The sequence below is a fragment of the Solanum stenotomum genome, chromosome 3 (genome assembly GCF_019186545.1).
Source record: "Solanum stenotomum isolate F172 chromosome 3, ASM1918654v1, whole genome shotgun sequence".
Classification (NCBI taxonomy): domain Eukaryota; kingdom Viridiplantae; phylum Streptophyta; class Magnoliopsida; order Solanales; family Solanaceae; genus Solanum; species Solanum stenotomum.
Window position 1 is genome coordinate 12,196,315 of NC_064284.1, and position 14,041 is coordinate 12,210,355.

Genomic DNA, 14,041 nt, shown 5'->3' on the forward strand with positions numbered 1-14,041 from the left:
GGTTGACGGATCTATCATATAGTTAATAGTTTTAATTTTGTATCTCAAATTTCAACGTAAGAATAAAAATAATGCGTAACTTTCGCCCAAAATGTGTTTTAACGGTTGCTTCTAATTACAGCAAACCTTTAGCGCCCATTTCTCTGTTGCCCTGCATGACAGGAATCCTTGTATCCAATAACCTTTTTTCTCCCCCCTATAGAATTCGAGATTTCTCATAAATTTTCTTCTTCTTCTTCTTCTTCTTCTCGGGGGAGAAAAAAAGAGGATGATGATGATCATGTTAACAGTGTTTGTTCTTGGTGGGATATTTGTTCTTGCAGTGGAAGCTGTAGGAATTGTTATTTTTATATGGTGGCTTATGAGAAGGGTTGATAAAGGGAAACCACCTGAAGGGTCTTTGTGTTTTGCTGGGGATATTGATCCATCTTTCTACAACAAGCAGGCAGGTACCCAATTTCTTGCTTATTGTTTGCCCTAATGTTTAATTTATTATGTGTGTGATTTTTTGCCTACACAATTTTATTGGTGCCTTTTTTTGCACACATTGTGTTTGTATTATTGTCTGAATTGCGTATTGAGGTTGTGAATTGAGTAGTTAATCGTCTAAAGGATTTCATCAAAAAGAGTATTGTAGAATTAGGCTGACCCGGACTAACATGAGAAGTCAGTCAGTTTCTTTGTGTCAAGTCAGACGGTGCCACATAAATTAGGACGAAGGGAGTACTATTTATGAGCAAATATACAAAGTGGCTTGAGTCATGCTAGGCACTATCCTAAGAAACTATCTAAGATTAAACAAGCCTAACTCTACGGGAGGATGCAGGAACAACAAAATTTCAATAATAAAACCAGCTAGTCGGAAAGAGGTAGGTATGATGGACTGATGGTTGGGATAACTCTTTTTCTGATTTTAAAATGAAGAAGTCATAATCAGGTAGTATAGGCGTACGAGAAAAGACTCACTAAATAAGGACGTGACATGTGTCTTGCTGCAAGTCTGAAGACTTGACACAAGTCACTTTGTTGGTAACCTTTGGGACTATTCAACATTTTTGACAAGTGTAAGAAGCCTCCCACATCGGGGATAATACGCTCTCTAGCAAAGATGACTTCCTAACTTTCAAAACTCACACTGCACTTTTTGCACACAAATTATTTTGAAAAGTTTCATTTCCAGACATTATGGTGGAAACCATCCCAATGTTGTAGAACTAATAGTCTAATACCTCAGAGTATTCCAAGTATAATCTAGTATAGACCATTCCATGCACAGCAGGAGGCTCTAAGAATGCCCAAGGTTGCAGTGTTTTGGTATTTCTTGGTGAGAAGATTTTTACAAATGAATGTGATGTTTATACACTTCAATGATTATTAGCAGCAGTCTGTCATCTTTCCCTTATATATATATAAAGAAACAGAGAGAGGAAAAGTGGTTCTTGAAGACAATGTAAATGTTATTATAAGAGTAAATGGACCAGAAAAAGTTCCCATTTCATGTTATCACCTTCTGACAATTTAACAGATTCCAGCTAGAGAGCAGTGCTCTAATCATCGACTAACCACCTCTCTGTCTCTTGTGCTACTAGAAAACAGTGAATGAATCATCTCTTTATCACCATTAAATGAATGTGTTACATGGTGTGTGAGAAGATAATTTTTTGATCTGCAATTATCTGGGAATGGAATTTATGTTATTGTACTAATATTTTTTTTGAAAAATCTGTGGTGCTATTTTCATTAGTATTGTATAACTTAACTGAAGTTTTCTTTTCTATTCAAGCACAGTGCCTTTTTTCCTCAATGGACTTGATCAGTATAACTTATAGTATAGTATGTGTGTTTGTTCCCAGGGAATAGTATGGGTTCTAGAATCTGAAAGAATCCTGAAAGCTTTAAACACGGACAAAGCTACAAAGCAGCACAAAGCCCAGAAAGAGATCTTAGAGGTAATACCTTCTCAGAAATTTGGAAAAATAAAAAAAAACTCTCTCATCCTAATAGAATCGGATGGTTCCCATACTGAAATTCCACTCAAAGGTTGCATGGTTGCAGCTGTTTCTGCTTCAAACTTGTCCACAAGAAAATGGTAAGTTAGTACCTGATTTGACTTTACTTTTTGAAGTGCGTCTGAGTTAAAACTCTTCCTGCATCTTTCACTGGTTAAATATGGTACTTGAGCTACTCACATCAAACATAAAAGTTGGAAATATCAAAGAGTAATCCATCCTGTTCTAGCAATTTTATGGACATGTTAGATTATTTGTGTTGTGGAGGCATAAGATCTAAAAAGAACCTTCTTGGCTCTGTTCTAGTTATAAGCAAATCCTAATTTTGTGTCTCCGGGCACTGCAGCAGGAAAACTCGGGTGGTTACAAAGAGAACTTGACTGCTTTATATCTCTTCTTAGCTTGAATTCATCTGGTTGTGAGAAGCTCATTTGATTTTAGCAAAAAGTATTTCTTCCTGATCCGCAGTGTGTGAAGCATAGAATATGATTCTCTGAGCTTTTAGAAGCTACATGAAGGCAAATCCCAATAAAAGAATATGCACCAGAAGACAGATACCTAGTTACCTTTATATTCTAGAAATAAAAAATTGATTGGTAAATTCATGCTACCTAGAGATATATCTTCTTTATGTAATAGAATTTCTCCTTGCAAATGCTTTCTGCTGACAAGTTTTGCTTAGAATGAAGATGCATGTCAGATTGTATTGCGCACCATGCATTTAGCTTTGTTTTATATAGTTGGTTGACCATGTGGACATATTGACTTTAAACTTATCCTAATATAGACTGGTAAAATGCCTATCACATGCCTTCTTATTTTTTGCTTACCCAAAAATTGATGTTTGTTCTATTTACAAATCTCAGCTTGAAGCTAAAAGATATATAATGGGCATAGTGCTCTGCTAGATTGTCTCCACTCCGGACAGGCAAGAGACATAGCTAGAACTCAGTCTTTTTACTCCACAGACACCCCGGGGAGTTTGAATACTACTTTCTTTTCTAGTGGGAGATGGGATAATTGAAAGAATTCTGTTCAACAGCCCAAGGGCATAGGTCCGATGTTCCTGTTCTTAAAACTCCATTCCCTGCGCCTTTCCTTATTTCCATCTGTATTTGATTTACTTTTTCTGTTTTGCTGTAAAAGTGAACAACTCCTTCATATCCTGGTTTGACCTTGTACAATGTGTACTATCTTCACTATTCAAGGTTATAAGAGGCAACATGAGTAAGTCTATTTGTTGCCTTTGTTACTTCAAATAATTGATTGAATATGATAAATTTCATACTAGTATTTTAGCTTGTGGTTTCTTCCCCTTTTTCTTTACTCTAAAATATCTTTTAGAGTGTTACAAACACCAGAAAAAAAGAGGGTGCTGTATATAGTCAAATTTCTCTTTACAGAATAGAACCTGTGAATATCCATAAAAGTTAGGACACTCAATTTGGGACTTAAAATCCTCCAACACTAGAAGCACCCCATTGCGTGGCATTAATTTAGTTAGGCAATAAGTGTGTATGTAGTTACCTATCAAAAAAATTTATTGAGAATGTATAACTAAATAAAAGGTTAAACACTTAATTTTGGGTGACTTCCTTTTGAATGGCAAGTAATTTTCTTTTGTGCTATTATATTCCAAGACAAACAATGGAAAGTAACATAAGACCAAAATGTGGCCTGCCATTTCTAATGGTATAAGTATCAAGTTGTCCAAAATAAGAGAAATCAATAAGCAGATGTTTTCATGAATAATAAAATTATGCCCAAGTAGCTATGAATGAAAAGTTGGAATGCAAGCTGCTCAGTCTTACCATTCCAAGATGTAATCAATTCAAACAGGTTTTAACTTCATTAAAGAAGGTAGTATAAGGGAACTTTTTACTTTGAAAGTTATCTTATATATTTTGTCAAAAAGTTTCTGGCACATAAATGTTTCTATAATTTTTATATAGGAAATGATAACACCAACTGTAGCTTAGCACTTCAATTTTGTTACAGGGCAAAAAGATACCCAATTAAAGTTGAAAGTGGAGCATCTGCTGTATATAAAGGAAGTAGAATAATTTACATTTACCTTGAAACATCTTGGGAGAAGGAAGCATGGTGCAAAGCCCTTCGTCTTGCTTCCTGTGAGGATGAAGAAAAAATAAAGTGGTTGGCAAAGTTAAATGTAGAGTTCCAGAATTACCTGATGTCACTAAACGCAGCATATCCTTCATTTATGAAACCATCTTCAAGTTTTGGTGCTGAAGTAGTTGATAAATCAAGTAAGCCAGATGGTTCCTCGTCAAAAGTTCGTCAATTTCTAAAAAAGTTAACCAAGAAAGCTTCCAAGAATGCTCCAGAAAATAAGGCAAGTAGCAGTTCAAAATTAGGCCATGAAGAACGAAAGTTGATTGAGAAAGGCCCTTCATTCCAAGACCTTGACTTGGCTAGTAGTGTCATGAAGGTTGCTCCAACAAGAAAGCCTCTTGATTTTTCCAATGAGGATGTTATTGTGCCTTCATCTACTGGGTCTGTCATTTCTGATGCAGATTCTGATGACAGGGTTATTGGTGATGAAGGATCCCTTTGTTGGAATTTGTTAATATCACGGTTGTTCTTTGATGCTAAAAGAAATGAGCAGATGAAAAGTTCTTTGCAAGAACGGATTCAGGTTCGTGTCTCCTTTTACTTCATTATGAGATGTAAAGTAATTTCAATTGTCATCATAGTTTAATCCTGTTTTAGTTGATTAGGCTAGACATTGGTTATCAAGTTACTTGTATTGCTTTTCTAGGACGTTAACAACTGTAATACTATTACACCTTCGAGTTACCATTCTCAAAAAAAAAAACTACCACACCTTAATCCCAAGGTAGTTGTAGTTGGTTGTGTGTTTTCTCTGTATCTGTTCTGTCTATTTGGGTCCAGTTCATGCCTAAACTCATTAATTAGTTTTTCAAGACATGAAATGCAGAAAAAATAATGTCGCATTATGTTAGAATTTCTGTAGATACAATGATTCATTGTATTTGAATGATTGAATATTGTAGAATATATTTTTTTGTGTAGTACATATTACAGGAGTTATAGTGTTCCTGCCCTAATAAGAAAAAGGATGTTATATGATATACTTGGACAATCTCTACTTAATTGTAGGATAATAATGACTTATATTATAATTGTACTAGATGAAGCTTCATGTATAACAAGACCCTAATGTGTAATGTCAAAAATAAAATCTCCAGTATATATAGAGAAGACTAAAATGATTTTTTATTTTTTTGTCTTCTCATTTTTGTGTAAAGAAAATTATGTAGATGATGCAGAAACCTTTGTAGAATTTCTAGATTCCTTGTAAGCTGAACAAGGTCTTCTGTAATTGTAAATATAGCTGCCAACACTATCTTGTTAATGATGTATATACTGTTACCTTTCTCCGAAAAATAAAAGAAGACGACCCTAATATGTAATGTCAATAATAAAATCCTCAGTTCATCTCTTCTTCTTCTCTCTTCTATTCTTTACATGGTATCGAAACTTTTACAATCTTGGTAGAGACTCAATTATATTTACGTGCTTGACAATGTTCTTTTTATCTTTCTTTTTCCTGACCCTGATCTTCTTTTCCCCCTCTTTTGTGGCCGGTGTCCTATGCTCCCAATGTGCCACTCCTCCTTTTGCCGTGGAGCACCACTCCTCTCAACACCGCTCCCTTCTCTGGTGATCAGTGTTGTTTCTCTCTTTTAGCCGACCAGCATCGCTCCTCTTGCAGCGACCGTTTTGGTGGCGGCATGGCATGCAACCTTCCCTTCCATCATTTTGATAGCAGTTTTATAGCAAGATTTTGAGTGTCAGTAGGTTTCCTTTGATATTTATACTATGTTCTCAAAACAAGCAAACTCAATAAAATAAAAATTGAACAACAACTTCTATGCCTGAAACCCAAGTTAATTGGGAAATGAATAAATGTTGAAAATAAAAATATAGTTCATACGGTTGTATGATAAAATGTTCAATGCACAATTTGTCTTGGATCATTTGATTTGATAAACTGAATATGGTTGAATATTATATATGGTATACATGAATTTACTCTACTTAANTGCAGCGACCGTTTTGGTGGCGGCATGGCATGCAACCTTCCCTTCCATCATTTTGATAGCAGTTTTATAGCAAGATTTTGAGTGTCAGTAGGTTTCCTTTGATATTTATACTATGTTCTCAAAACAAGCACACTCAATAAAATAAAAATTGAACAACAACTTCTATGCCTGGAACCCAAGTTAATTGGGAAATGAATAAATGTTGAAAATAAAAATACAGTTCAAACGGTTGTATGATAAAATGTTCAATGCACAATTTGTCTTGGATCATTTGATTTGATAAACTGAATATGGTAGAATATTATATATGATATACATGAATTTACTCTACTTAATCGTAGGAGAACAACTATTTACCTTACATTTAGTAAAGAATAATTGTTGACCTTATCAAGTAGAGAATAAGTACATATCTTATTATTTTAAGTAAAGACTCCTACACAAGGGACCCTTATTGTGTAATGTCATTAATGAAGTCATCAATATATAGTTTTCTTCTTCTCACTTTTCTTGGTATCAGAGCCTCTATAATCTCAACAGAGACTCGAATAACTTTTGGATTTTAAACAACCAAAAAATTTGTTGTCTCTAATCTGAAACTCATTCCTATAAAATGCCATACAACTTGATACTTCTAAGTATGTGTAACATTTTTTAAGAAATTTTTCCACGGCTTGGATAAATGGCTAGTGATATATCAGCAGAAAGCTTTTGTGTAAGAAAATGAACTTGGCTCATTACTTGCCACCTTTCTACTTAAGTAACGTCTTGAAGGATTGAACTACTTTTCTTCCCCTGCTATGACACTAAGAGAATTTATCAGTTTAAGACGAGAAGTTTGTTTAATGCATTTCACTTTGAAGCTTTCTGTGCATATATTTTAATGTGACAGTTTCATGATCACTTGAAGAGAAATATGTTTTTGTAACAAGGCTATAACTCAGTGTTCTCCTTATTTGTAGAGAACCCTCTCCAATATTCGTAGCCCCAGTTACATAGGTGAAGTAACTTGTGCAGCTGTTAATGTTGGTGACCTCCCTCCCTATATACATGCAATGAGGGTTCTTCCCTCAGATATGAACGAGCTCTGGGCTTTCGAAATTGATGTTCAGTACTCTGGTGGTGCAATATTAGACCTTGAAACGAGGCTTGAAGTTCAAGACCTTGATTTACATGAGGGGGACGAAGCAAGTTTAGATTCAAGTGTTGTTGATAACGTCAAATCAGATCTGTTAGAAGGTTTTGAACGCTTCAGTGAACAATTTAAGCATTCTGATGAGAACACAGATAAGATGGACCAAAGAAGTGATGGTGATATACTTGCACGTATGTAACAAAACCTTTTTTGGTTATTCATTGTGGAAAAATAAATATATCGTTATCAGTTAGTAATCTAAAGTGCATTAATCAGGTAACTTTTCAACCGCGAGCAGAAGCTCTAGTTGCTCTAGTAGCTCACTTCCTGGATCTAAGTGGAAATCAATCTTACATTCTGTGGCCAAGCAGGTTTCACAGGTTGGTTATAATGTTCTGCTTATCTCTAGCAATTTAACCTTGGGTTTCCCTGAAATAAACTTCCTGGCTTTGCTGTGTTTAAACGCTTAACTTGCTGGTGGATGTCAATTGCTGCAACAAACGTGTTACAATACTTTCGAACCTATTGCAAAATTCATGGCTAGGGTACAACACTATCTTTCGATCATAATTATCTATAATAATTGTCTCCTTGTTATGCTACAGAAAAAAGGAAGTAACTAAAACTCATGTCATAAGTTGACCTTTGGTATTTTCTCTTTGATAATTGATGAAAATAGAAAACGATAGTAAAAATGAGGATGCATGGTGGTAGAGTTGGGAAATAAATTGTTGTGAGAATGGGATTGACTCATTATACAATTATGAAACTTGTGCTTCACTGATATTTTCCTATTGCCTGTATTACTAAGATATTCAGAAACTTATGCTCCTTTTTTCCTGTTTATGTTGGCTTTGCAGTAATGAATGGAAAATTTTATGTGTCCATCTTGTAGCTAGTGGAAGCAGCTCATCGATTTCTAACCATTGTATTTCAACATTCAGGTTCCACTCTCGTTAGGGATCAGGGTTGCATCTCTACGAGGAACACTGAGGTTATACGTAAAGCCACCACCTTCAGATCAAATATGGTTTGGATTCACAGCGATGCCAGATATTGATATCCATTTGAACTCTTCTGTTGGGGATCGTAAGATCTCAAGTGGACACCTTTTGTTGTTCATAACCAGTCGAATTAAGGTCAGTTTTAAAAGTAATCTGCTCTATTGTTTGAATGATATTCATCAAGTAAATTGAGGTTGCCAGTCAGCTACACAAGCTTTTAGGTTCTGTGAATGACAAAGGTAGAATGTACGCCAAAATGGCCTGAAACTTAGGAGACAACTATTCCGTACTCTTGACAACTGACCAAAGATCCCATGTAAGGGCATGAGGTGCTATTGTCATCTGCTATTCTTCTCGTTCCTGATTTTCTTCAACTTAAAGCATCATAAAAGCTGCTTGACTTTAGTTGGCCCAATCAAAGTATCCACCTCATAAGATCCATGAGCTGATTTTGTGTAGATGGATGATACGTTAAATTGGTCTCAGATAGATCATCACAGTATCTATTTAGTGAAATTTATAAAGGTACTCAGAGAGTGATTTGGTTACTTCTTTCGTGGGGAGAGAGGATGATGCTACTCTATATGGCACCAACAGATGGTGTGCAAGTAGAATACACTAAAGCTCGTCTAGCCAGTTTATTACTTTTAGAACTTTTTCTTGTCTTTCTGTAGCGCTACCTTACTCAATGACCTGAATTTTTTGCAAATCATGCGGACTACAAAAGAAAAACCAACTTATCGATTTTAAGATTTTACACCAGGGGACGTGTTGGCAATTTTTCCATATATGTTCTCTTCTCTGCAACTACCGGCAACATTGTTTGCTTAAATTTTCTTGGGAGTTGAGCTGATGCTGTTGCAAACTGATGCAGGCTGCTATTCGTGAATCTGTTGTGCTTCCAAACTGTGAGAATGTATGCATACCTTGGATGATAGCGGAAAAGGATGACTGGGTTCCCCTAAAAGATGCTCCATACATATGGATTCATAACAAATCTGCAGGTAATGCTAAGAAACAAGAAGCAGATAGGAGAAGTACCAGCAGTAATGCTGAAAATGAACAAGAAAAACTGAACAGAGTTGGTGGATGGGCTACTCAAAAGAGCAAGTCCCTGGATCCACACTCTTTGTACTCAGCTCCTAAGGTTCAGCCTAGTTTCAGAAGCCTCACTACTAGTCCAGAACGAACACATCTTAAGTCTAAAAAACATCACGGAGAGACACTACAACGCAAGTCATCGGACCCACAGGTATATTTATCAGTTCATATGGGCCAGTCTTCTGGAGCGGACTTGCATGCCCCTTTGATGAGTCACAATGAACAGCTAGAGAATCACCGCATGAGCACGGAGGAAAACATGCAAAGCTACTCACCTTCACCTTCTCATTCACTGAGTATGCTAGAGGAACAAAATAGTTCTACAGAAGATGAGATGAAGCCAAAAAGAACAGGTGCAAGGGCTAAGATGCTTGGTTTGCGGAAAAAAATGGGGGAAAAGCTTGAAGAGAAGAAGCGTCACATAGAAGAGAAAGGGAGACACTTGGTGACAAGGATGAGAAGCCACAAGGAATATTCGTAAATCTGCAGTTCCCTCGGCTATAACTTATTCAAGTAGCTGACGAAAACTGGATCCATACTCGGTCTTGTGGCCTGATCCCCTTGGTCGAGGTTCTCTTCTCACTTGTAAAAGTAAAGATCATAGCCATTAGGAACCCATTTCAAGTAGAGTCACATAGTTGATAATGATTTAAACTTAATAGTCTTGCAGAAACGATGAATATATACAATTGTACCAAATCAGATTTATCAAACGAAAAATGGTCTGTTAAATGCCAATGGGGCAAGGCAACCCATGTTTGCACTTGCAGTAGGCAAATAGAATGGTCTAATACAAAAAAGGTCTTCAAAGTAACACGTACCAATTGGAATGCAGGTTTATTGTGTTCATTTTTATACCTTATAGATCTTGAGAACCTCTCATCTCCTCCCAATCAAAATTGTAAAATTGAATGTGTCCTTAATAGGACATTCTCACTGTTAAAAGGAGCACTTCCATGTTAAGTTTTCATAACGTCAAGTTTTGGTCTGAATTGACTCAACGTTTTCATTAAGTTATCACATACTTCAAAAACATCTCTACCTCCAAGAAATAATGGAGGTAGAACCTACACGCTCTATCCTTCCGGATCACATTTTGTGAAATTTTACTTATTAAGTGATCATATACGACTTACGTTTGTAGTGTTAAAAACCGAAATAGTCAAATTTAGAATTCCAAAACATCAATACCAAGACAAGTTTAGTAAAACACATCCCTTATAAAAACTTCTTTAAGCAGAGGGAGTATCTAACAAAAGGCTGGAACGATTTCAACGATATGCTAGTGTATCTTTAAACATTTTGGCAACAAAATAACACTACAAAAAGCATTAAGCAAACACTACGGTAATATTAGATTAAGGGAATTACATTGCAAAGAAGAGAAAAGAAACTTATTAACTGCAATATACGACTCATTAACTAAAAGAACTCAGGTAACCAACCCATCATCGCACTGGTCTACAACATCAATCAGACTACTGAACTTTAAAAAAAGCTTGCAGAAATTCTAACTTATGATTTTTGATAAATTTTAATCATTTTAACTTAATACCAAATATACTAATAAACACTTCTTTTAATTTACACAAACACTCTAAAAAGATTAAAATACTTAAAATAAACCAATTCAAACAGGCTTTAAAAAGCAGAAACAGTAAGCAAGACTTGTTTTAACAGCTACTCTTATCATTTCCGACAAATTTCCAAACCTTGAGTCCTCAAAAAAACAAGGCTGCACTAAAAAGACATGCTATAAATGATTTGAAATAATTTCGTACATCAACAGGTCCAAAATTTTAATAAAATTGCATCGTAAACAAAACCGTCTGTTATAAGAACTCACATATCTAATTTTAACCAAAAAGAACTTTCTAAAGGAGTCAAGTTCATTCCAAGCCAGGTGCTAGGGTAGGGATCACTTCTGGTACACCAACTGGTGCAGGAGGAGGAGCTGCAGCATCCCAACCTCCCTCAGCCACTGAAATATATGGAGACAAAATTGGCATTATATATAGAAGAGAAAAAATACATCAAATCAGCAGACGTCAGAAAAGTTACTCAACCACAACAGATATCATATTCTTTTTTTTCTTCAAAAAAATGCATTCACAAAGTAGAACACCAAAGATGAGATGAAAGAATACAGCATCACGGTATTGAGAGGTTCTGCATCCACAGACTTTAATAACTAGGTCCAGAAAATATGTCACTAACCTGCTTCTCCAGACCAGCCACCGGTAGCTACAGGAACAGATGTTGCACCATCTGCAGCCCATTGAGCATCAGGGATTTGGCTGCTAGTCCAGTCACCACCAAGAGCAGCACCACCATATTCTGCATAATCAGCAATAGCAGGTACTTCCTCTTCTTGTTGATCTTTTGCCTCTTCAGGCTCTCTGTAAAAGAAGAGATCCACCTAACAGAGAAAGAAATTAAATGTGAGAATTGATAGATGTTCAACTGCTACAAGATACACACAACACGTGTTTAAATTCTGGGAACACCAAATGAAAATGAAACTTGAAATCATTATTCAAACTTGAGAACAATTAAACTAGTACAGCAACTAAGGAAAAAATTAAGAGCCAATAGATATCCTTCCAGATAGATTTTACCATGACATCCCACTTGGGTCCTGCGCTAATAGTACCGCGCATCTGCAGTACCATCCTTGCTAAGATCCAAAAGAGAACCCCAATACTGTGCTTCCCTTTGTTATTGGCAGGGATACCAATGTCAACATAACGCATTGGTGAATCAGTGTCACAGAAGGCAATAGTGGGGATGTTTCCAAGTGCAGCTTCCTTGATAGGCTGCAAATGACTCAAACTAGTTATAAAATGTCAACCAGCTAAAAAAGAAATGAGTGATATTACAGCAGTATCAACCTGGTGATCAGTTCTAGGGTCAGTGAGAATGAGAAGTCGTGGCTCGCTGTATGAAGTCTGAAGCTGATTGGTAAAGGTACCAGGGGTGTGACGGCCAGCAATGGCATGTGCACCAGTATATTGTGCGAACTTCAAGACGGCTCTCTGTCCATAGGGCCTGGCAGATTGCACAATGATGTCCTGAGGATTCTCAATAGAAACAATAACTCTAGCTGCCATATGCAGCTTATCCCATGTCTTTCCAGCGTTAATAATGTAGATACCTGGGAATAAAGGATCGATCAAGATACAAGGGTAGTTGTTAGTTCTTGCTAAACTAAGAGATACATTACTCTTCTAATACCATGATTAGGAAGTCAAATATATAGCCCAGCCAGAATACAAATTAATTAGAATCAGAATTCATCACAACTAACATATCATTTTACCTAATAACAAACAGATAGTATAAATATCAGAGACAAAAAATAGGCATAATAAACAGTAATTCATTGCAACTGATCTTGAATCTGCCATTCGTCCACAGATAAAAAAAATCATAGCATAGTAAAGCACATAATCTATATGGATCGCACATTAATTACCTGAATGTACTAGCACTATAGAGTCAGATTATTATTTTTCGAACATAATAACTAAATTAAACATGTAGCCTATGACCAAACAAGAAAATATTTTCACTAGGTATATGAATTCACTTCTATCCCCTTCAAATCACTAGTAAGTATCAATATCCTATTCTAACGAATCTAGTAGCTTTGACGAAGTACATATTTATAACCATATATTCCGATACAAGCACGTAAATACTAGGGGAAAATCATGTAAATACCTACTAAATTATCATTATGAATCTAGAACAGAATGAAAATGAGGATATTTGCAGTTTAGTATAGTGAACTATGGAGTATACCGTCATTGCGACGCTTGAAGACGTAACGTTCCATTTGGAAGTCACAGTTCTTAGTACCGAGGTGGACTTCAGCTGCCAACATCAGCTGTATGTCAGCCTCTTTCGTCGTCAATGTCCTTGGTTGCTGTGTGATTGCCGCCATTGTTGTGCTCTGTTACTCTCCCTTAGCTTCCTCTGCTTTTAGGGTTTCACTGCGGCTGGAGAAAAAACACTAAAGGGAACGCAGAGCCATTAAAAAGCTCCTTTCGTTGGGCTTTAATGTTGGGCTTGGGCCTTTTAAACCCTAGTGATTCGGCTCTTACAATGGAAACATGATTAATTTATTTTAAAAAATATTAGTAACGCTTAATTATTTTAATTTTAGTAAGGTAACAACATGAAATGATATCAATTTTAAGGAGTAAATTGACTTGTTAAACTTGTCCGCTATGCTAAAATTAAATGAGTCAAATATATATTCACCTCTCGCAATTGAAAAAAAAAGTTATTTAAGTAAAGAGTTTGAGATAACCTTAATTACGATCGGAAGGAATGAGATGCAAAAATAGCCCTAAATTGAGAAAGAGGAAAGGGGAATTTATTTATGTAAAAAAGATAAAAAGGGGTCCTCTATGCAGTAAAAAAATAATAATGAGGTTTTGTAGGGCTTGAACACATGACCTCAGAGTTTTTGCAACCTCCTAACCAATAAACTAAACATTCAACTTATTTCAAGAGGTGTCAATTCATTTATTTATATTTATTAAATTAAAATTTAACCTCTATATACAACGTAATTTTCCGACGAAGACCAAGGGTAGGTCCGCCCTACGGTAATATGTTTGACCCATTTTAATTTTAGCGGGTCAACCAAGTGGAACGGGTCAATTTACTAATTAAAATGGCAGACTTTTAAAAAAA

The 14,041-nt window shown here is 35.9% G+C and overlaps 2 protein-coding genes across 4 annotated transcripts; one reads left to right on the forward strand and one right to left on the reverse strand.

Annotated features, from left to right (window-relative positions):
• The first annotated feature begins 95 nt into the window (after positions 1–95).
• Positions 96–10,057, forward strand: LOC125859671 (uncharacterized). 3 transcript variants are annotated; one of them, XM_049539459.1, is made up of 7 exons: positions 96–445; positions 1,854–2,089; positions 4,008–4,665; positions 7,060–7,423; positions 7,509–7,612; positions 8,177–8,371; positions 9,111–10,057. In XM_049539459.1, the coding sequence occupies exons 1-7, from the start codon at positions 269–271 to the stop codon at positions 9,816–9,818; spliced, it is 2,442 nt and encodes an 813-aa protein (XP_049395416.1). In that variant the 5' UTR covers positions 96–268; the 3' UTR covers positions 9,819–10,057. The 3 variants fall into 3 exon arrangements, with proteins under 3 accessions (XP_049395416.1, XP_049395417.1, XP_049395418.1); XM_049539460.1 differs by having other exon boundaries at positions 268–449; XM_049539461.1 differs by lacking the exons at positions 96–445; positions 1,854–2,089 and adding an exon at positions 3,071–3,236.
• Positions 10,058–11,073: 1,016 nt separating this feature from the next.
• On the reverse strand, positions 11,074–13,382 carry LOC125859213 (40S ribosomal protein SA-like). Its single transcript, XM_049538915.1, has 5 exons — positions 13,142–13,382; positions 12,229–12,491; positions 11,956–12,153; positions 11,555–11,756; positions 11,074–11,318 (listed from the first exon to the last, which is right to left on the reverse strand). Exons 1-5 carry the CDS (start codon positions 13,281–13,283, stop codon positions 11,227–11,229), a joined length of 897 nt encoding a protein of 298 aa, XP_049394872.1. The 5' UTR covers positions 13,284–13,382; the 3' UTR covers positions 11,074–11,226.
• Positions 13,383–14,041: the final 659 nt, after the last annotated feature.